Source organism: Dendrobium catenatum, unplaced genomic scaffold (assembly GCF_001605985.2).
Source record: "Dendrobium catenatum unplaced genomic scaffold, ASM160598v2 fragScaff_scaffold_71, whole genome shotgun sequence".
Lineage (NCBI taxonomy): Eukaryota > Viridiplantae > Streptophyta > Magnoliopsida > Asparagales > Orchidaceae > Dendrobium > Dendrobium catenatum.
Window position 1 is genome coordinate 1,275,961 of NW_021318533.1, and position 23,627 is coordinate 1,299,587.

The 23,627-nt window shown below is 35.6% G+C and overlaps 1 protein-coding gene across 1 annotated transcript in view; it reads left to right on the forward strand.

Annotated features, from left to right (window-relative positions):
* The first annotated feature begins 202 nt into the window (after positions 1-202).
* Positions 203-23,627, forward strand: part of LOC110097048 (cucumisin-like) — a 36,492-nt gene continuing 13,067 nt past the window's right edge. The window contains exon 1 of the mRNA XM_028695248.1: positions 203-303. Coding sequence (XP_028551081.1) covers positions 203-303 — 101 coding nt within the window. The remainder of the gene's footprint in view (positions 304-23,627) is intronic.

Here is a 23,627-nt window from a genome sequence, read left to right on the forward strand (position 1 = left end):
GGATTTAAACAGGTCAACTCGAACCCGACCCATTTTTGCAAATGGGTCGAACATTTCAACCCGGACCCGACCCGGCCAGGTTTCCAGGTTGAGCCGACCAGACCAGTGACCCAGCAGTGGGCGACATGCGAGGGTTCGGCAGCGAGTGCGGCACAAGCGGCACGCGGGTTCGGGCTTTTCGGTAGCAGTTTTGACAGCGGTGATGGCGCGAGCGCAGCATGTGGGTTCTGCACGAGCTGCACGCGGGGCAGCAGGGCAGCACGGGCGGGGGAAGCGGGCGGTGGAAGCGGGCGGTGGGCCGGGGCAGCGAGAAATTAATTTTTTATTTAAATAAATGGGTTTTTAGGTTGAACCGGCAATCCGCCGGGTCAACCCGAACCTGACCCATTTTTTAAACGGGTCAAATCTGCGAACTCAAACCCGACCTATTTTTCAAATAAGTTGGGTCCAACCCAGATTTATTGGGTCGGGTCCGGGTCGGGTTATCGTGTCAAGTAAAATATTGACACCCCTAAGCTACAAGGGCAAAAGTCTCCTCAAAATCAATCACTTCAATCTGATTATACCCCTTAGCAACTAATCTAGCCCTATTTCTAATGACTACTCTTGAGTCATTCATTTTATTTTTGAATACCCACTTAGGTCTAACTACACTTTGATCTTTTGGCCTCGTAGTTAATTTCTAAACTTTATTTCTTATAAATTGATTTAACTCTTCTTACATAGCCAAAATTCAAAATTCATCCGAAAGTGCTTGATCAATATTTGTGGTTCTATGATTGAAATAAAGACTCAATGATTGACTTCTTTGTTTAATCCATGCCTAGTCCTGACACCCTCACTAAGTTCACCAATAATTAATTCATTTTGGTTGTTTTTAAAAATTTCAAATCTCTAGGCAAAAGTTTTTTTGTCTCTAAGTTTTCTTCCAAATTATTTTATCAATTTTTTGGGAGTTAATCTCAATTTCATCTTCTATAATATTTAGCTCTTCCAAAATTTCAGATTCATCAAATATAACATCTGTGATCTCCTCAATTACTAAAGTTTTTTTGTTGAATACTCTATAATATTTTTCAACACTTGAGTATTCTACAAAATACCTTCATCTGATTTTGGATCAAATTTTCCTAAGACAGATTTTCCATTGTTATGAATAAATACATTGCAACCAAAAACATGTAAATATGATAAATTAGGTGTTCTTCTTTTTAGCTACTCATAGGATATTTTATTTAATTTAGACCTCTCATTCACCCTATTCAGAACATAACATGTAGTGCTAATCGCCTCAGACCAAAAATATTTAGGAAGTGAGTATTCTGCCAACATTGCTCGGGCGGCTTCTATTAATGTTCTATTTTTGTTTTCAAATATTCCATTCTGCTGAGGGGTTTTATAAGCAGAAAAGTTGTGATTAATTCATTTCTCCTTATAAAAATCTTCAAATCTTTCATTCTTAAATTCTCCTCCATGATAACTTTGTATAGTCATAATTTCACATCCTAACTTTCGTTGAATTCAAGTCGAGAAGTTTCTAAATTCTTCAAATGATTCACTCTTATGAAATAGAAATCTAACCCATGTGAATCTTGAATAATCATCCATAATTACAAATTTGTATGCATTCCCTCGTAGACTTACAATCACAACTGGTCCAAAAAGATTCATATTTAAAATCTCCAATGATTTATTAGTTCTAAGATCCTTATTGGACTGAAAAGAGGACTTCACATGCATCACAAAGGTGGTCCTTAGTAAAGTCTAATTTTGGTATACCTCTCAATAGGTTCTTTTGGGTAATCCTTCTAAGATTTTTCATGCTAGAGTGACAAAGTCTCCTATGTCAAAGCTATGACTCATCAGAAATAATTTTTAAACAAAAAGTAGTTGGAGTTTGAATGCAATTCAAATCTAGCATATACACATTGTTTACCCTTACACTATTCAAAACATCATTTCCATTTAGGCTTAATATGCAGCTAGTAGAAAAAAATTTTCACAATACCCTTTGTCACATAGCTGGCTTATACTTAACATATTATGCTTTAAGCCTTCTACCAATAACACATTTTCAATGTAAAAATTTTGAAGATTTTCAATCATACCTGACCCAACCACCTTCCTTATGGTGTTATCTCCAAGTTTAACATTCCCTCCACTCCTAGCTTCCAGTTATATGAATTATACAGTATCTCCAGTCATATGCTTTGAATATCCGCTGGCCAGGTACTATATGCTCTCACGAGGTCTTGTGTGAGATCGACCCTGTAAGATTATTAAACATTAAACCTGGGAACCCAAACAAGATTGGATTCTCCTTTTGGCAAATTATAAAGAGAAACATGTAAAATATGTCTAGGTTTATTCATCTTAGGTTTCCACACCAAATAAGTTTTCTTCTTCAAAGTATAGGTGTGAGCTATGTGTCCAATCAATCCAGAATTATTACATTTAACTTTTGAAAAAGGATTCCTAAGTCTTCTACTCTTCATTTGTCTATTTAGGGATTGCATAAATTTATGATACAAATAGGATTAGTGAAATCTTCAAGTTTAGGGGATATCCTATTATCCTCGAGAGCTTTTATCATCAATTTGTAAAATGAATTCATATCTTCCAAAATTCGATTTGTATAATTGATTCTATAAATTTTGCTCTCATATTCATTCTTAAAATTTTTATATTCCTTTTCGAGTCATCAAACTCATCAAGTAATTTTATGTGATTGTCATCAATTAAAGCATGATATTTTCTAAAGATTTCATGTTCCTTTTATAGTTCCTCAAATTTTAAGGTCAGACTAGTATGCATTTTCTTCATCTTCCTATATGGATCATGCAAGTGTTCAGAACCTCAAAAAGTTCATCATAAGTTAAGTCACATGCCTTTTCTTGATCTGACTGATCAAGATTATTGGCAATTAAGCACACATTAATGACTTCCTCTTCCTTTTCCATCTCTGACGAGTCCGAAGCTGAGTCATCTCAGAAAGCTCTTTGGAATTTCTTCTTGCCCTTCTTCATAACTGATGTCTTCTCTACCTTCTCCTTGCTAGGTGTGGTTTTAAGATTTTGGATAATCTGTCTTAATATGTCCAGGTTTCCTGCACTCATAGCAAATAACATCATTTGAAACCTTGACATTTCTATTAAATTTACCTCTATTCCATTGCTGGCATCTCTTCTGCTTCCTCTTTAAAAATCTTCTGAATTGTTTAGTCATTAGTGCGATGTCATCTTCATCCTCAGGTTGTGAGTGTTCACTCTCATATTCCTCCACTTTTAGTGCTATGTCCTTCTCCCTTCGTGGTTCACTTGCATCAATCTTTCTTTGGCTAACTCCTTACTCATAAGCAATTAGCGATCCAAGAAGATTGTCAATAGAGTAAATGTTTAGGTCTTTAGACTCTGTAATTATAGTAATTTTAGAATCATAAATAGTATGCAAACAACGAAGAATTTTATTAACCATTTCAACATTTGTTAGTTCCCTACCCAATGCATGTAAAGAGGTGACTATTTGTGTGAATCTTGTGTACATATCAGAAAAATATTCATTTGGTTTCATGCGGAAAAATTCATATTTATGCAATAAAATATTAAGTCCAAATTACTTAACCTCATTAGTCCCCTCATAAGTTATACAAAGTGTAACCCATATGTCCTTTCCACTCTTACAAGTTGAAACCCGCATGTAATTTTATGATTTAAGAGCATAAAAGAAACTTTTTAAGCATTTGACGTTTAGTTGTGCTAAGTCACATTCTTCTATTATCTAATCCACAAAAGTTGTTTTAACTCTAACTTCGTCAACTAGTCTAGTTGGTTTTGTATACACTTCCTGAAATAAGATCTATATACGATAATCCCGTGATTGTAAAAATGTAGACATACGTGTTTTCCAAAAATCAAAAGGAATATTATCGAACAATGGAGGTCTAGTTATAGAGTAACCCTCATGTGTATTTCGGTTTCCAAATGTAGCCATCTACGTTAATCAAAAAGTAGTTTAAATTTATGATTTTGAAACAAAGATCTGATACCACTTGTTGAAACCTGTTCAATAAGAATTAGGTTGTTAAACCTAAGCTTATGTCCCAGCAGCTAACTAAGAGGGGGGTGAATTGGTAATTAAAAATTTACCCTATTTTAAAATTTTATACTGAAAATTTATTTTAATGAATTTTGTAGAAAAAGATTTTTCAACCACAAGTTAAACAATAAAATAAAAGGCAGCGGAAAATAAAAAGTCACAAGATTTATAGTGGTTCGGTCAAACACGACCTATATCCACTCCCCGGAGGCACCCTCAGAGTATTGCACTAATACCACTAGTGACTATCCTTTTGCACCCACAACAAGGTGGAGAAGCCTTTACAAAACTCTCTTCCATCACTACCCAGTGCGGCAGAGAACCATCATCCTTTTACACTCTCCAAGTATTGGCAGAGAACTGTTTGTCCTTTCACAATCTCCAAGTGTGGGTAGAGAACCCTTCGTCCTTTCACACTCTCTAAGTGTGGGCAAAGAACCTTTCATCCTTTCACACTCTCCCGGTGTATGCTGAGAACCCTTCATCCTTTCACACTCTCCAAGTTTAAGCAGAGAACCTTTCGGCTGTTCACACTCTCCAAGTGTGGGCAGAGAACTCTTTGTCTGTTCACACTCTCCAAGTGTCGGCAGAGAATCAGATCTCCTTGACAGATCTTCTCACAAGAAATCTTGAAGGACGAGAGAAAAGAGTGAAGTAATCACAAATCACAAGTAGAAATTCTTACCTTTGAGTACCAATTGAATCCTTCACTCTCCAGTAGTAAGAATCCTCCTTTAAACACTCTCTCACACTCTCTCTTTGTGTCTCCCTTTATTGGCACGAAGTTCAATAGGAAAAAAGATAAGAGGCATTTCTAATTGGACTTTATATAGGAAAGACAAAAAAACCATCAAAAAACTGCGGATTTTAAAGTTTGTACATAGTGGATCGTCTCGTAGGATCGTGGATCGTCTTGGAAGAATTTACTTAAATCAGTAACATGCGAACCCAATGTATATTGGTACGAACTGACTTCTTACCCAATTATCATCCCGTACGAACTAAGTTCATCCGGTACGAACAGTTATACCATGGGTCAATTTCGACAAACTACAGGACGTTATCAAAATATAAAAAGATAGAGCATTTTTGTCCTGGGACGAATTGGAGTTCATCTGAATGAAATTTTTACATAGAGCATTTCGTCCTGGGCCGAATAAGAGCTCGTATGAATGAAATTTTTACAGAGAGCATTTCGTCCTAAGATGAATTGGAGTTCATCTGGACAAAGTTTTTATAGAGAGAATTTCATCTTGGGCCGAATATAGGATTTCGTCTGAACGAAAATTTTCCAAAGAGCATTTCGTCCTGGATGAATTAGAGTTTGTCTGGATGATCAGGACTTAGAAAAATTTTCTAATTTCTTGTTTGTTCCATTGCTCTTCTGAGGGGATAACTAACTTGATCGTCCCGAACGAACCTGGTTCATCCCGTACGATCACTATAGTTTTTAAAATATCTCCCAAAGTGTGTGTGCACTAAGTTACTTAATTATAATCATTCCTTCTCAAACTCAATACAATGAAAATTATAAGCTTCAATTTACAAATTATCTCATGCTGAATTTTGATTTGAAGTCTTCATCAGTCTAGAGTTTGATTATCCTCAAATGTTAGTCCACACAAGAGCAAAAATAATTCTTCTAAAAAATGTTAGGAAAAAAAAACTTTAAAACAATAATATTTGGAATCATCAAAACTTTACAAGTTGCAAGAATATGAAATATACAAATAGTATCTCTCTTAACAGTGATCATCCCAAATAATTAGTTCAATTCAATACATATCATCCAGAGCATCGCCCTGAATGGAACTAGGCCGATGTTTGATCGTCCAGGAAGAACAAAGGTTTGTGAACTAATCATCTCGGTTGAACCTACAATCATCCAGGATGATATAATTGAGCAATCAAACCTTAATTATAATATTAATTTAAGCATAATTACACTGTATTGTCCAGGTCAATGTCCTGGATGATATCCAAAAATAAAAGATACCTAAATAGGTCTAACAGCTGATTCTTTCTGATTTGAGCCTATCATCCCGACCGATACTAATATTGTTCAGGACGATTCTCTTAATTATGTCTATCTTAACCAGGATGCCCTAATTAGGGTTTTTGTTTTAACTGATCGTCTAGGATAATTTTTGGATTATCCTGAATGATGTGATCAAAAATAAAAAAATTTAAAATAGTTAGGAATTTTTTCTCAAGTGTGTGTGTGCAAGGTTACTTAGCACCAGGACCCACAATATTATAAAGGACTTAAGAAAAGGTAAAAGACATATGTCGTACATTACAAACTGACTTAGTCCTAATATACCAAATCTTGAGCTGGTTCATTTTGCAGTTTGATCTTTTAGATCTAAAATATTAGTAGGGAAGGCAATCATAGAGAAACAGAAGTATTTGCTATCATTAAAATTGTATTCCCTAAAAAGAGATTCATAATAATCTCCTCCTTTTTTATGTTGGCAAATAATCAAACAATCAACATTAAATAAAACACGAATATGAACACAAGTAAAAATAGTACGATGCAATAATTCAAACACAACTACTCCTTTTGACATCACAAAAAGGAGGAAAAAATATAGAAAAGAAAAAGCAGAAAGAACACAAAAAAGAAGTATGAAAGCAAAGTTTTTTTTATCAAAGCATGAATATGACAAATTCTCCAAGTGATTGAATTTAAAGACTTGTAAGACCAATGAGTTAACACCATTGAAATCCAAAATATGGTAGAATATTCAATCATGTTAACTCTAGATCAGACTTCTCTTAGTGTAAACTTGTCTTTTAAAAACAAATGACCTAACTAAAAAAAAAAATTGGCAAACACTCTTGCTTTTCTTCAACTGCCTGTTACTACTGACATTTTCAGGATTTAAAGATCGGACGGAAATCAGAATCAGCTTAAGACTGGGTAGATTAGGGTTGAGTCAGTCTATAATTTTCTCTTTTCTTTCTTGAGTCAATTGTAATTATTTGAAGTGACTTATGTTAAGTAACCCTACATACACACACTTGAGAGATTTAGAACTTATGTTTTTACTCACATCGACCAGGATGATATTTATATCGTCTTGGACGATTGAGTTCAAAATAGAAGATGTAATCAGGGTTTCTTAGTTAAGGCAGCCGTAATTAACTGATTAGCCTGGACGATCCTATATTGGCCAGGCCGATATGCTCAATACAGAAAGAAATTGCTGCCATGATCAATTTAGGTATTCTGTATTTTTGGAAATCGGCAAAGACGATTATTTGATCGGCTGGACGATATTGTATAATTATGCCAAAATTGATCTGATAATCATGGGAGTAATTAAGGATGATTGAAACGATCACATCGTCCTGGACGATTGCAAGATCGGCCTAGACGATCCATTCAAAAACCCTTGGTTGCTTCTAGCTGATTTGGATCGGACAACTCAAATTCAGGGCGATGCTCTGGACGATTTTCCTCTGATTTGAACTGATCGGCCGGGACGATCATGAGATCGTCCGGGATGATCAAGCAAATTTTCAATCGTCCAGTTTGCAATCAGGGCGATGCTCTGGCCGATCTTATGAGATTTGTACTGATCGACCAGGACAATTTTAATATCGTCCTAGACAATTAATTCGGCAACTTGCAATTAATGAGCTCCTTTGAAGCTCTCCTATTTAAGAGCTCTAGTTCAATATTTTTGAACATCCTTGGCTGCTGTCTTGACTTAAGAAATCCTAAAGGAGAGAGAGAGAGAGAGGGAGAGAGAGAGAGAGAGAGGATCTTGTGAGGTAGAGCTTGTGAGGGGATTCACAAGAGTTGCTCTAAGCATTATTCCACTTCTTCTTCCCTAGAGTCTCTTGTCGTTGGAAGGGTTGGGAGAGGTAAGTTTCAACAAGTGATCCTGGTACTCTGCCTGCTTCAGGAGGAAGCAAAAGGAGTTAGGTTCTCTACATTGCCAGGTGTGGCAAAATGGAGGTGTTTTTGTGAGGGCTTCTCCGCCTAGTTGTGGGGGATAAAGGAGAGAAACGTTGGTAGTGCAATACTTGGAGGGCGGCTCCGGGGAGTGGACGTAGGTCAAGTTGACCTAACAACTATAAAACCTTGTGTTCTTTTTACTGCTTCCGCACTTTAAATTTTTCATGGTGATTTTGGTTTGTGATAATCGTTCTTTTATTTTTTAAAGAATTTTTTAAAATACCAATTCACCCCCCCTCTTGGTTAGCCTCGGGACTAGTTCATAGGGCTTAACATCCCTATCAAACTTTCAAGTGGTATCAAAGCGGGATTCATAAAAACTAAGTTTAATTTTTTTTTGAATTTTGATCCATGGCTAACTTTTGGAATCGTAATACACCGGAAGGATATTCTATTACACGATCTCCCTTGTTTGAAAATCTTCCATTTGATTTTTGGAAAACTCGCATGACTACTTTTTTGCAATCAACTAACTATCGCATATGGATGCTTATTAAAGAAGGATATTCTCCACCTACTCATGAAGTTAACAGAATTAAAACTAAAGTCGCTTTTACTGAATGGACTACCAATGAAAGAGAATTAGCTCAATTGAATGCGAAGGGTTTTAACTATTTTTTTTGTGCTTTAAAGTCTGAAGATTACATGCGTGTTTCTACTTGCTCTATTGGAAAAGAAATTTTGAATAATTTATGCAATACTTATAAAGGAACAAATGAAGTTAAACAATCCCTTTTGAATATTCTCTTGCATGACAACGAACTTTTTCGTATGAAACCTCATGAATCAATTTCTGAAATGTATATAAGATTTACTCAGATTGTTACTTCTTTGCAGCCTTAGGAAGAGAACTTTCAAACTATGAAAAAGTGAACAAGATTTTGAGATGCTTGCCTTCGTCTTTTGATGCTAAAATCATTGCAATCACTGAATCTAAAGACTTGAATACATATTCAATTAACAACTGAATTGGCTCACTCATTGCTTACGAGCAAGGAGTGAATCAAAGAAATCTTGATGCTGGTGAAAAAAGAAAGGAGAAAGCGGTGACACTGAAGGCCTACAAATAGGACTCTGACTCTTCCAGGTCTAAAAGCGATGAATTTGCCTTAATTACAAGGAAATTCAGAAGCTTTCTAAGGAAGAAGCAAAAGCATCATTGGAGAAAATGTAAGGATAACAAATATTTTAAAGGATCGTCTAATGTCATTTGTTATGAATGCAGGAAGCCCGGACATGTGAAAGCTGATTGTCCTACACTTAAGATGCACACAAGCAAGGAAAAGAGTGAGGAGAAATCCAAATTCAGAAAGAACAAAAAGAGATTTCAAAAATCATTTTTGGCAGATTCTACATCGGATTCATCAGAGAAGAAACCAGAAGATGAGACAACAAACTTGTGCTTGATGGCAGACGATAATCTTGATCAAGAAGAGGTATGTGAACTTTCCTACGATCAACTTCTTGAAGTTTCTGAAAAAATTCATGCATCATATAGGAAACTTAAGAAAATACATGCTAGCTTGAAATTGAAATTTTTAAATTTACAAAAAGAGCATGAGGTTATTCTCAAAGATCATTCTACGATTGATTCAAATCACATGACTCTACTTGATGAATTTGATAAGTTAAATAAAAAATATTATGAATTAATTGAAGAGCATGAGTCACTAAAAGTCACACACCCCTCACTTGAATCAGATTTTAAAAAATTTAAAGAGATGGAAAAAAATTTGATGATTGATAATGATGCCTTAAAATTTATTAACTTGAGGATTCAAAATGAATTGGATACATTTAATAAAACTAGGGTGACACCAACACTTGATCAAAAGCCAAAACCTAGGAAGAGGCATTATAACTCAAATCATTTAAGAAATTCTTTTACAGGTGTTAGATGTTTTTCATGTGGCATGTTAGGACACATCTCACGCACTTGCACTGTTCACCATAGTACACGTTGGGTGTGGAGACCAAAGGTGCATGATTTATAGCATACAACATATGCATTGCATTCTACTTTTCATAAGAAGGGACCCAAACATGTTTGGGTTCCTATATCTAATATTTGATAATTTTGTAGGCGGGCTCTAACAAAAGGCCTCGTGAGAGTATGTGATACTTGGACAGCGGATGCTCTCGACATATGACTGGTGATGCCAATCAATTTGTTTCGCTAGAGTCTAGGACTGGAGGAAAGGTTACTCTTGGAGACAACACCACCAAGATGGTGGTAGGCTCAGGTATAATTGGTAATTCCAAGAACCTTATGGTTGAAAATGTTTTGCTTGTAGATGGATTAAAACACAACCTGCTCAGCATCAGTCAACTTTGTGACAAAGGCTTCATCGTGCAATTCTGTGCAAACTAATGCATTGTAAGTTTAAGTAACAATACTATTTTGCAGGGAAAAATGATCAATAACATCTAAATACTTGATTTAAATAACATTGAATGCGCTGCTTCATTTAGCTTAAAAATAGTTGTTGATGATTCATGGTTGTGGCACCAGAGATTATATCATGCAAGTATGAAAACCCTTAGGAAAGTGCCCCAAAATACCTAGTTAGAGGTGTCCCCAAACTCAGGTTTTCAAAAGACCACCTTTGTGATGCCTGCCAACTAGGAAAGCAAGTCCACTCTACTTTTCACCCCACTAATGATATTAGCACCTCTAGACCTTTAGAAGTCCTTCACATGGATTTGTTTGGACCCATTGGCACTGCCAGCTTGGGAGGGAAAGTCTATAGTTTGGTGATTGTTTATGACTACTCAAGGTTCATTTGGACTAAATTTTTTTCATATAAATATGAGTCTTTTGAGGAGTTTAGAATATTTTCTACTTGAATTTAGAAAAAACTAGGTTGTGAGATCTTGACCATCTATAGTGATCATAGGGGAGAGTTGTAGAATGAAAGATTTGGAGATTTTTATGAGGACAAGGGGATTAGCCACAACTTCTCAACTCTTAGGACCCTTCAGCAGAACGGGGTATTGGTGGAAGCCGCTAGAGACATGCTTACTAAGTATTCACTTCCAAAATACTTTTGGGTAGAAGCGATTAAGACAACTTATTATGTGTTGAAAAAGTGAATGTTAGAGCTAAACTAGATAAGACACCCTATGAGATCCTTAAGGGTAGGACACCCAATCTTTCCCACCTTCATGTCTTTGGTTGTAAGATTTTTATTCACAACAATGGGAAGTCTCACTTGGGTAAATTTGATCCTAAATCTGATGAAGGAGAGTTCTTGGGATATTCTAGTGTTCAAAAGTCTTTTAGGGTGTTTAACAATAGGACTTTGATGGTTTTAGAGACTACAGATGTAGTATTTGATGAGTCTGATCCTAAAAAGCCTGGAGTTGAGGATGATGATGATGTTGGAGAGGTTACCACTGAAGTAGAAAATTTGGAGAAGGTAGTATGTCACCAAAACATTTAAGGAGTAGGAGATTTCACCCAAGGAGTATAAAATATAGATTTGGAGGAAAGGGTTGGACCTTCTCACACATTGCCTAGAGATTGGAGATACTTTACAAGTCACCCCAAGGATTTGATCTTACGAGACCCTTCTGATGGAGTTAGGACTAGACATGGACTTAGGAAAGAGGTGAACCATTCTGCCTTTATCTCAATGATTGAACCCACCAACATAAACCAAACCCTTACTGATGAGTTTTGGATTTTAGCCATGCAAGAGGAGTTGAATCAATTTATTCTGAATGATGTTTGGGAGCTTGTAGAAAGGCCTTAGGGACAAAGTGTAGTTGGAACAAAGTGGGTATTTAAGAACAAGGTAAATGATTATGGAGTGGTGGTTAGGAATAAAGCAAGATTAGTGGCTAAGGGGTATAACCAAATAGAAGGGATAGACTTTGAGGAAACTTTTGCCACTGTAGCTAGATTGGAAGCCATTAGAGTGCTATTAGCCTTTGCATGTTATAAGGGATTTAAGCTTTTTCAAATGGATGTTAAGAGTGTCTTTTTAAATGGGGAAATAAAAGAGGACGTGTTTGTAGAACAACCCCAGGTTTTGAGAGTTCCCAATTTCCAAATCATATTTTTAAATTAAAAAAATCTTTGTATGGTTTAAAGCAGGCACCAAGAGCTTGGTATGAGAGGCTTAGCACATTCTTACTAGAAAGGGAGTTTGATAAGGGGAGCATAGACACCACCCTTTCTCTTAGGAAAGTTGGAGATGATTTGATCATTGTTCAGATTTATGTGGATGACATACTTTTTGGATCTTCTAATAAAAAACTTTGTGATGAGTTCTCTAATACAATGAGTAAAGTGTTTGAGATGAGTTTGACGGGAGAGTTGTCATACTTTTTGGGTTTTAGCATAAAACAATTGGATGATGGAACCTTTTTAAATCAAATAAAATACATAAATGACATTTTGAAGAAGTATGAGATGGATAAAGCTAAACCAATTAATACTCCCATGACTTGTAGTGTTCCATTGGATAAGGACCCAAGTGGTAAATCTATTGATCAAAAGAAGTATAGAGGCATGATTGGATCCTTACTTTACCTGACTGTTAGCCGACTTGATATTATGTTTAATGTTTGCCTTTGTGCTAGGTTTCAAGCTGAACCCAAGGAGTCCCACCTGACTGCTGTTAATAGAATTTTAAGATACCTTTTGGGGACCCAAAACTTAGAGATTTGTTATCCGAGGCACAACACTTCTTTCAAGATAATTAGATTTTTTAACTCTTATTTTATAGGATGTAAGGTGGATAGAAAAAGCACTTCAGGAACTTTTCAATTTATAGGATAATCTTTGGTCTCATGGTCTAGTAGAAAGTAAAACTCAGTTGCACTTTCCACTGCTGAAGTGGAGTACATTGCTTTGGGGAGTTGTGTGGCCTAAGTCCTTTGGTTGAAACAACAAGTACTGGATTTAGGATTATCTGTAAGCACCATCTCAATTTTTTATGATAACACTAGTGCCATATATATTTCTAAGAATCCTATCCAACATTCAAAGACTAAGCACATTGACATTAGGCATCACTTTATTAGAGATCATGTGACTAAGGGAGACATTGAGTTACACCATGTGACAACTGAAAATAAACAGGCTGACATCTTTACTAAACCACTGGCCTTCGACACTTTCAGGTCTTTAAGGACAAGATTGGGTGTGATTGACATAAATGCATGAAATTGATCTTTTATTTTCTTTTCTTTTTGCTCCTTTCTTTTTTACTTCCTTTTGTTTTACTCTTAGTTTTTGTTTGATTTGTTTTACTTTCTTTTATTTATTTATTTTTTCAAAATCATCGCTGAAATAATATCGTATGTCTTGTCCTTGCTTTTGAAAATTTGTAGTGAATGTTTTACATCTCTTTATCTATTAGAAAAAATATATCAAAAAACAAAAGATGCGCAAAGCACCAATCAATCGACAAGAGGCATAAAATGAGCCCACTAAAAAGTAAGCTATTCTCTCTTTTCAAATCCTTTAAAAACTTAGAAGTTTTCATGTATCAAAGGCTTGATTTTGATTATTTTGCGATTGTGATAAATTTATTTTGGTTCATTATTCTATGAGATATTTTTTCTTAAACCAAGTGATGAAGGGATCCTTATCTCATATCCAATTAGTTTTCTTTGAGTTAGGTCATTGATTTCAAAAGACGATTCTATCCTAAAAGAAAGTCCAAGATAAGGGTAATCATGATCGGATATTCTACCGTTCTTTGGATTATAGATGATGTTAACTCATTAACTAACAAGTTTTTTAAAAAATCAATCACATGGAATGCTACATCATATTCATGCCTCGGGTAAAAAAAAAGGACTTTTGATTTGCTTTCTTCGTTCCCTCCTCCTTTTTGAGATGTCAAATGGGGGTGTAGTTTAAGATGTTTGTTTACACTTTTGATTCCATATTTTACAATGCTATTTTTAAAATAATTATCGTATTGTTTTTCCATCATCAAAAAGACGGAGATTGTTGCAAATTCAGTTTCATGGACTATGTTTTGAAGATTGGCAAACACTCTTACTTTTCTTCAACTGCCTATTACTACTGACATTTTCAAGATTCAAAGATCGGACGGAAATCGAAATCAGCTCAACACTGGGTAGATTAGGGTTCAGTCAGTCTATAATTTTATTTTTTCTTTCTTGAGTCAATTGTAATTGTTTGAAGTGACTGATGTTAAGTAATCTTACACACACACACACACTTGAGAGAATTAGAACTTGTGTTTTCACTCAGATCGGCCCGGATAATATTTATATCGTCCTGAACGATCGAGTTCAAAATAGAAGATCTAATCAGGATTTCTTAGTTAAGGCAACCGTAATTAACTGATCGACCTGGACAATACCTGTATCGGCTAGGACGATATGCTCAATACAGAAAGAAATTGCCACCATAATTAATTTAGGTATTGTCTATTTTTGGAAATCAGCTAGGACGATTATTTGACCGGCCTGGTCGATATTGTATAATTATGCCTAAATTGATTCGACAATCATGAGAGTTATTAAGGATGATTGATACGATCACATCATCCTGGACGATCCATTCAAAAACCCTTGGTTTCTCCTGGCCGATTTGGATCGGACAGCTCAAATTCAGGGCGATGCCCTGTATGATTTTTCTCAAATTTGAACTGATCGGCCGGGACGATCAAGCAAATTTTTAATCATCCAGTTTGCATTTAGGGTGATGCTCTATTTAAGAGCTCTTTTTCAATGTTTTTGAACATCCTTGGCTGCTGTCTTGAATTGAGAAAACCTAAAGGAGAGAGAGAGAGAGAGAGAGGGAGAAAGAGAGAGAGGATCTTGTGAGGGGGAGCTTATGAGGGGATTCATAAGGGTTGCTCCAAGCATTATTCCCCTTCTTCTTCCCTAGAGTCTCTTGTCCTTGGAAGGGTTGGGAGAGATAAGTTTCAGCAAGTGACCGTGGTTCTCTTCCTGCTTCAGGAGGAAGCAAAAGGAGTTGGATTCTCTGTCTTGTCGGGTGTGGAAAAAAGGATGTGTTTTTATGAGGGCTTCTCCGCCTAGCTGTGGGGGCTAAAGGAGAGTCACGTTGGTAGTGCAATACTCGGAGGGCGCCTCCGGGGAGTGGACGTAAGTCAAGTTGACCGAACCACTATAAAACCTTATGTTCTTTTTACTGCTTCCGCACTTGTTTTTTTCGTGGTGATTTTGGTTTGTGATAATCGTTCTTTTGTTTTTATTTTTTTAAAAAAATATCATTTCACCCCCCTCTTGGTTAGCCTCGAGACTAGTTCATAGAGCTTAAAATCCCTAACGAACTTTCAAGTGGTATCAGAAAGGGATTCATAAAAACTAAGTTTAAATTTTTTTTGAATTTTGATCCATGGATAACTTTTGGAATCGTAATACACGGAAGGATATTCTATTACACGACCTCCCTTGTTTGAAAATCTTCCTTCTGATTTTTGGAAAACTCACATGGCTACTTTTTTGCAATCAACTAACTATCGCATGTGGATGCTTATTAAAGAAGGATATTCTCCACCTACTCATGAAGTTAACGGAATTAAAACTAAAGTCGCTTTTACTGAATGGACTACCAATGAAAGAGATTAGCTCAATTGAATGCGAGGTGTTTTAACTGTTTTTTCTGTGCTTTAAAGTCTGAAGATTACATGCGTGTTTCTAGTTGCTCTATTGGAAAAGAGATTTGGAATAATTTATGCATTACTTATGAATGAACAAATGAAGTTAAACAATCCCGTTTGGATATTCTCTTGCATGACTATGAATTTTTTTGTATGAAATCTCATGAATCAATTTCTGAAATGTATACAAGATTTACTCAGATTGTTACTTCTTTGTAGCCTTAGGAAGAGAACTTTAAAACTATGAAAAAGTGAACAAGATTTTGAGATGCTTGCCTTCGTCTTTTGATGCTAAAATCACTGCAATCACTGAATCTAAAGACTTGAATATGTATTCGATTGACAACTTACTTGGCTCACTCATTGCTTACAAGCAAGGAGTGAATCAATTAATCTTGATGCTGGTGAAAAAAGAAAGGAGAAAGCGGTGACACTGAAGGCCTACAAATCGGACTCTGACTCTTTCGGGTCTGAAAGCAATGAATTTGCCTTAATCACAAGGCAATTCAGAAGCTTTCTAAAGAAGAAGCAAAAGCATCATTGGAGAAAAGGTAAGGATAACAAATATTTTAAAGGATCGTCTAATGTCGTTTGTTATGAATGCAGCAAGCCCGGATATGTGAAAGCTGATTGTCCTACACTTAAGACGCACACAAGAAAGGAAAAGAGTGAGGAGAAATCCAAATTCAGAAAGAACAAAAAGAGACTTCAAAAAGCATTTTGGGGAGATTCTGTATCGGATTCACCAGAGAAGGAACCAGAAGATGAGACAACAAACTTGTGCTTGATGGCAGACGATAATCTTGATCAAGAAGAGGTATGTGAACTTTCCTACGATCAACTTCTAGAAGTTTCTAAAAAAATTCATGCATCATATTGGAAACTTAAGAAAATATATGCTAGCTTGAAATTGGAATTTTTGAATTTACAAAAAGAGCATGAGGTTATTCTAAAAGATCATTCTACGGTTGATTCAAATCACATGACTCTACTTGATGAATTTGATAAGTTAAATAAAAAGTATTATGAATTAATTGAAGAGCATGAGTCACTAAAAGTCACACACCCCTCACTTGAATTTTATTTTTAAAACTTTAAAGAGATGGAAAAAAATTTGATGATTGATAATGATGCCTTAAAATTTATTAACTTGAGGATTCAAAATGAATTGGATACATTTAAGAAAACTTGGGTGACACCAACACTTGATCAAAAGCCAAAACCTAGGAAGAGGCATTATAACTCAAATCATTTCAGAAATTCTTTTCCAGGTGTTAGAAGTTTTTCATGTGGCATGCTGGGACACATCTCACACACTTGCACTGTTCACCGTAGTACACGTTGGGTGTGGAGACCAAAGGTGCATGATTTACAGCATACAACATATGCATTGCATTCTACTTTTCATAAGAAGGGACCCAAACCTATTTGGGTTCCTATATCTAATATTTGATAATTGTGTAGGCGGGCTATAACAAAAGGCCTCGTGAGAGTATGTGATACTTGGACAGCGGATGCTCTCGACATATGACTGGTGATGCCAATCAATTTGTTTTGCTAGAGTCTAGGACTGGAGGCAAGGTTACTCTTGGAGACAACACCACCAAGGTGGTGGTAGGCTCAGGTATAATTGGTAATTCTAAGAACCTTATGGTTGAAAATGTTTTGCTTGTAGATGGATTAAAACACAATCTGCTCAGCATCAGTCAACTTTGTGACAAAGGCTTCATCGTGCAATTCTGTGCAAATTCATGCATTGTAAGTTTATGTAACAATACTATTTTGCAGGGAAAAAGGATCAATAACATATAAATTCTTGATTTAAATAACATTGAATGAGCTGCTTCATTTTTCTTAAAAATAGTTATTGATGATTCATGGATGTGGCACCAGAGATTATGTCATGCAAGTATGAAATCCCTTAGGAAAGTGACGCCAAAAGACCTAGTTAGAGGTATCCCCAAACTCAGGTTTTCAAAATACCACCTTTGTGATGCCTGCCAACTAGGAAAGCAAGTCCACTCCACTTTTCACCCCACTAATGATATTAGCACCTCTAGACCTTTAGAAGTCCTTCACATGGATTTTTTTGGACCCATTAGCACTGCCAGCTTGGGAGGGAAAGTCTATAGTTTGGTGATTGTTTATGACTACTCGAGGTTCATTTGGACTAGATTTCTTTCATATAAATATGAGTCTTTTGAGGAGTTTAGAATATTTTTTACTTGGATTCAGAAAAAACTAGGTTGTGAGATCTTGACCATCCATGGTGATCTTAGGAGAGAGTTGTAGAATGAAAGATTTGGAGATTTTTATGAGGATAAGGGGATTAGCGTCAACTTCTCAGCTCTTAGGACCCCTCAGCAGAACGGGGTAGCTAAAAGGAAGAACCGGACCTTGGTGGAAGCCGCTAGAGCCATGCTTACTGAGTATTCACTTCCAAAATACTTTTGGGTAGAAGCGCTTAACACAACTTATTATGTGTTGAAAAGAGTGAATGTTTGAGCTAAACTAGATAAGACACCCTATGAGATCCTTAAGGGTAGGACACCCAATCTTTTCCACCTTCATGTCTTTGGTTGTAAAATTTTTATTCACAATAATGGGAAGTCTCACTTGGGTAAATTTGATCCTAAATCTGATGGAGTGTTCTTGGGATATTCTAGTGTTGGGAAGTCTTTTAGGGTGTTTAATAAGAGGACTTTGATGGTGGAATAGACTGCACAAGTAGTATTTGATGAGTCTGATCCTAAAAAGCCTGGAGTTGAGGATGATGATGATGTTGGAGAGGTTACCACTGAAGTAGAAAATTTGGAGAAGGGAGTAGGTCACCAAAATATTGAAGGAGTAGGAGATGTCACCTAAGGAGTAGAAAATATAGATTTGGAGGAAAGGGTTGGACCTTCTCACACATTGCCTAGAGATTGGAGATACTCTACAATTCACCCCAATGATTTGATCTTAGGAGACCCTTCTGATGGAGTTAGGACTAGACATGGACTTAGGAAGGAGGTGAACCATTCTGCCTTTATCTCAATGACTGAGCCCACCAACATAAGCCAAGCCCTTACTGATGAGTTTTGGATTTTAGCCATACAAGAGGAGTTAAATCAATTTTGTTAGGAATGATGTTTGGGAGCTTGTAGAAAGACCTAAGGGACAAAGTGTAGTTGGAACAAAGTGGGTCTTTAAGAACAAGGTAAATGATTCTAGAGTGGTGGTTAGGAATAAAGCAAGATTAGTGGCTAAGGGATATAACCAAATAGAAGGGATAAACTTTGAGGAAACTTTTGCCCCTGTAGCTAGATTGAAAGCCATTAGAGTGCTATTAGCCTTTGCCTGTTTTAAAGAATTTAAGCTTTTTCAAATGAATGTTAAGAGTGTCTTTTTAAATGGGGAAATAAAAGAGGATGTGTTTGTAGAGCAACCCCCAGGTTTTGAGAGTTCCCAATTTCCAAATCATGTTTTTAAATTAAAAAAGATTTTGTATGGTTTAAAGTAGGCACCAAGAGCTTGATATGAGAGGCTTAGCACATTCTTACTAGAAAGGGAGTTAGTTAAGGGGAGTGTAGACACCACCCTTTTTCTTAGGAAAGTTGGAGATGATTTTCTCATTGTTCAGATTTATGTGGATGACATACTTTTTGGATCTATTAATAAAAAACTTTGTGATGAGTTCTCTAAAATAATGAGTAAAGAGTTTGTGATGAGTTTGATGGGAGAGTTGTCCTACTTTTTGGGTTTTAGCATAAAATAATTGGATGATGGAACCTTTTTAAATCAAACAAAATACATAAATGACATTTTGAAGAAGTATGAGATGGATAAAGTTAAACCAATTAATACTCCCATGACTTCTAGTGTTCCATTGGATAAGGACCCAAGTGGTAAATCTGTTGATAAAAAAAAGTATAGGAGCATGATTGGATCCTTACTTTACCTGACTGATAGCCGACCTGATATTATGTTTAGTGTTCGCCTTTGTGTTAGGTTTCAAGCTGAACCCAAGGAGTCCCACCTGACTGCTGTTAAGAGAATTTTTAGATACATTTTGGGGACCCAAAACTTAGGGATTTGGTATCCGAGGCACAGCACTTCTTTTGAGATAATTTGATTTTCTGACTCTGATTTTGCATGATGCAAAGCGGATAGAAAAAGCACTTCAGGAACTTACAATTTATAGGAAAATCTTTGGTCTCATGGTCTAATAGAAAGCAAAACTCTGTTGCACTTTCCACTGCTGAAGCAGAGTACATTGTTTTGGAGAGTTGTGCGGCCCAAGTCCTTTGGTTGAAACAACAGGTACTGGATTTAAGATTACCTGTAGGCACTATCTCAATCTTTTGTGACAACACTAGTGTCATATATATTTCTAGGAATCCTATCCAACATTCAAGAACTAAGCACATTGACATTAGGCATCATTTTATTATAGATCATGTGACTAAGGGAGACATTGAGATACACCATGTGACAACTGAAAATCAACTTGCTGACATCTTTACTAAACCACTGGCCTTCGACACTTTCAGCTCTTTAAGGATCAGATTGGGTGTGATTGACATAAATGCATGAAATTGATCTTTTATTTGCTTTTCTTTTTTCTCCTTGCTTTCTTTTCTTCTTTTTGTTTTACTCTTAGTTTTTGTTTGATTTTTTTTACTTTCTTTTGTTTATTTATTTTTTTTAAATCATCGCTGAAATGATATCGTATGCCTTGTCCTTGCTTTTGAAAATTTGTAATCAATATTTTACATCTCTTTATCTGTTAGATGGTAAAAATATTTCATTGATCATGTCTCTTTCTCTAACCTATTTTAATGGCATAGTTTTCTTTTCTAATCAAAAATATATTTCAAATTAATAAATTGTGCATGAAATTAAGATTTTTTCTAAAAATTGTTTAAGCAAATTTATCTTGTATTTATAATGATTAAAGTCTTTTTGTCACATCAATATTCCTCTTTACACTTATCTTTGGTTATTGATTCTATTTTGTGGATAGTTCTTCTCTATGTTAGAGAGAGAATCCCTATTCTCTAATATCTATAAGATATACTCACAACTAAGAATCCTTTTTAAGAGTTGTAAAAGAGAATGGAGCTTGCAAAAATAAAAAAAAAATTGGCCAATGATGCCAACAAGAGATGCGCAATGACGTCAAATTGAAAAAATAGATCAAAATATAAAATATGCGCAAAGCATCAATCAATCGAAAAGCGACATAAAATGAGCCTACTAAAAAGCAAGCTCTTCTCTCTTTTTGAAATCCTTTAAAAACTTAGAAGTTTTCATGTATTAAAGGATTAATTTTGATTGTTTTGCGATTGTGACAAAGTTACTTTGATTCATTATTCTATGAGATATTTTTTCTTAAACCAAGTGATGAAGGGAACCTTATCTCATATCAAATTGGTTTTCTTTGAGTTAGGTCATTGATTTCAAAACACGATTCTACCCTAAAAGAAAGTCCGAGATAAGGGTAACCATGATCGGATATTCTACCGTTCTTTGGATTGTAGATGATGTTAACTCATTAACTCACAAGTTTTTAAAACAATCAATCACATGGAATGCTACATCATATTCATGCCTTGGGTAAAAAAAAAGGTCTTTTGATTTGTTTTCTTCGTTCTCTCCTCCTTTTTGAGATGTCAAAAGGGGGAGTAGTTTAGGATGTTTGCTTACACTTTCGATTCCATATTTTATACTGCTATTTTTAAAATAATTATCGTAGTGTTTTGCCAACATCAAAAAGGGAGAGATTATTGCAAATTCAGTTTCATGGACTATGTTTTTATGATTGGAAAACACTCTTTCTTTTCTTCAACTGTTTGTTACTATTAACATTTTCAGGATTCAAAGATCAGACGAAATCAGAATCAGCTCAAGACTGGGTAGATTAGGGTTGAGTGAGTCTGTAATTTTCTTTCTTCTTTTTTTAGTCAATTGTAATTGTTTGAAGTGACTGATGTTAAGTAACCCTACACACACACTTGAGAGATTTAGAACTTATGTTTTTAGTCATATCAGCCCGGACGATATTTATATCATCCTATATGATCGAGTTCAAAATAGAAGATCTAATCAGGATTTCTTAATTAAGGCAGCTGTAATTAATTGATCAGCCTGGACGATATGCTCAATACAGAAAGAAATTACCGCCATGATCAATTTAGGTATTCTATATTTTTGGAAATCAGCCAGGACGATTATTTGATTTGCCTGGACGATATTATATAAGTATGCCTAAATTGATCCGACAATCATGGGAGTAATTAAGGATGAATGATATGATCACATCGTCCAGCATGATCGCAAGATCAGCCTGGACGATCCATTCAAAAACCATTGGTTGCTCCTGGCCGATTTGGATTGGACAGCTTAAATTCAGGGCGATACTCTGGACGATTTTCCTCTGATTTGAAATGATCAGTCGGGATGATCGTGATATCGTCCGAGACGATCAAGAAAATTTTCAATCATCCAGTTTTCAATCAGGGTGATGCTCTGGCCGATCTTATGAGATTTGTACTGATTGGCCAGGACGATTTTAATATTGTCCTGGACGATAAAGTCAACAACTTGCAATTAATGAGCTCCTTTGAAGCTCTTCTATTTAAGAGCTCTTGTTCAATATTTTTGAACATCCTTGGCTGCTGTCTTGACCTAAGAAAACCTAAAGGAGAGAGAGAGAGAGGGAGAGAGAGAGAGAGAGAGAGAGAGAGAGGATCTTATGAGGGGGAGCTTATCAGGGGATTCACAAGGATTATTCCAAGTATTGTTCCACTTCTTCTTCCCTAGAGTCTCTTGTCCTTGGAAGGGTTGGGAGAGGTAAGTTTTAGCAAGTTATCATGGTTCTTTGCCTACTTCAGGAGGAAGCAAAAGGAGTTGGGTTCTCTGCCTTACCGGGTGTGGCAAAAATGAGGTGTTTTTGTGAGGGCTTGTCCGCCTAGCTGTGGGGGCTAAAGGAGAGTCACATTGGTAGTGCAATACTCGGAGGGCGCTTTCGTGGAGTGGACGTAGGTCAAGTTGACAGAACCACTATAAAACCTTGTGTTCTTTTTACTACTTCAGCACTTTAATTTTTCCGCACTTGTTTTTTCTGTGGTGATTTTGGTTTGTGATAATCGTTCTTTTATTTTTAAAGAATTTTTAAAATACCAATTCACCCCGCTTCTTGGTTTGCCTCGGCACTAGTTCATAGGGCTTAACATCCCTAACAAACTTTTAAATATCTTATATAATAATATATCAAAGTAATTTATCACAATTAAGAAATTTGAAATTAAGCCTTTAAAAATATCAAGTGACATATGAATTCTTCTAAGATTTAAAGGTTTGAAAGAGAGGGAAGCTTACTTTTTGTGGGCTCATTTTATATCTCTTGTCAATTGATTGGCACACTTTGCACATCTTTTGAGTTTTGATATACTTTATGTATCTTTCAATTTTTTTGTGATCATTGTGCATCTTTTCACTTTTTGTTTCTTTTTTAGGCTAATTTTATGCCCTTGTCAATTTTTTCAAGCTAGACCCCTTTTGAAAACTCTTAAAAACTTTCAGTTGTGAGTATATCTTCTAGATATTAGAGAAGAAAAAACTCACTCTCTAATAAAGGAAAGAATAAATGACAAAATAGAATCAAATTCATATGATAAATACAATAACTTTATTTCAAAGAATTTGAAAGTGATATAAATACTTTGAACATTATATATATAGGATAGATTACTATAGCAAGATAGAAAAGATTTTAATTATAAAGTCCAGTTATTAATTTGAGATAAAATTTTATTTAGAAAAGAAAATTACACCGCTAAATAAGGTTAGAGGGAGGGAAACAATCAATGGTTTTTCTCCCTTTAACTAATTTAAGGATGTCAGACATTCACTACAAAATTTCAAGAATAAAAATAAGGCATAAAATATCATTTCAGTTATGACCA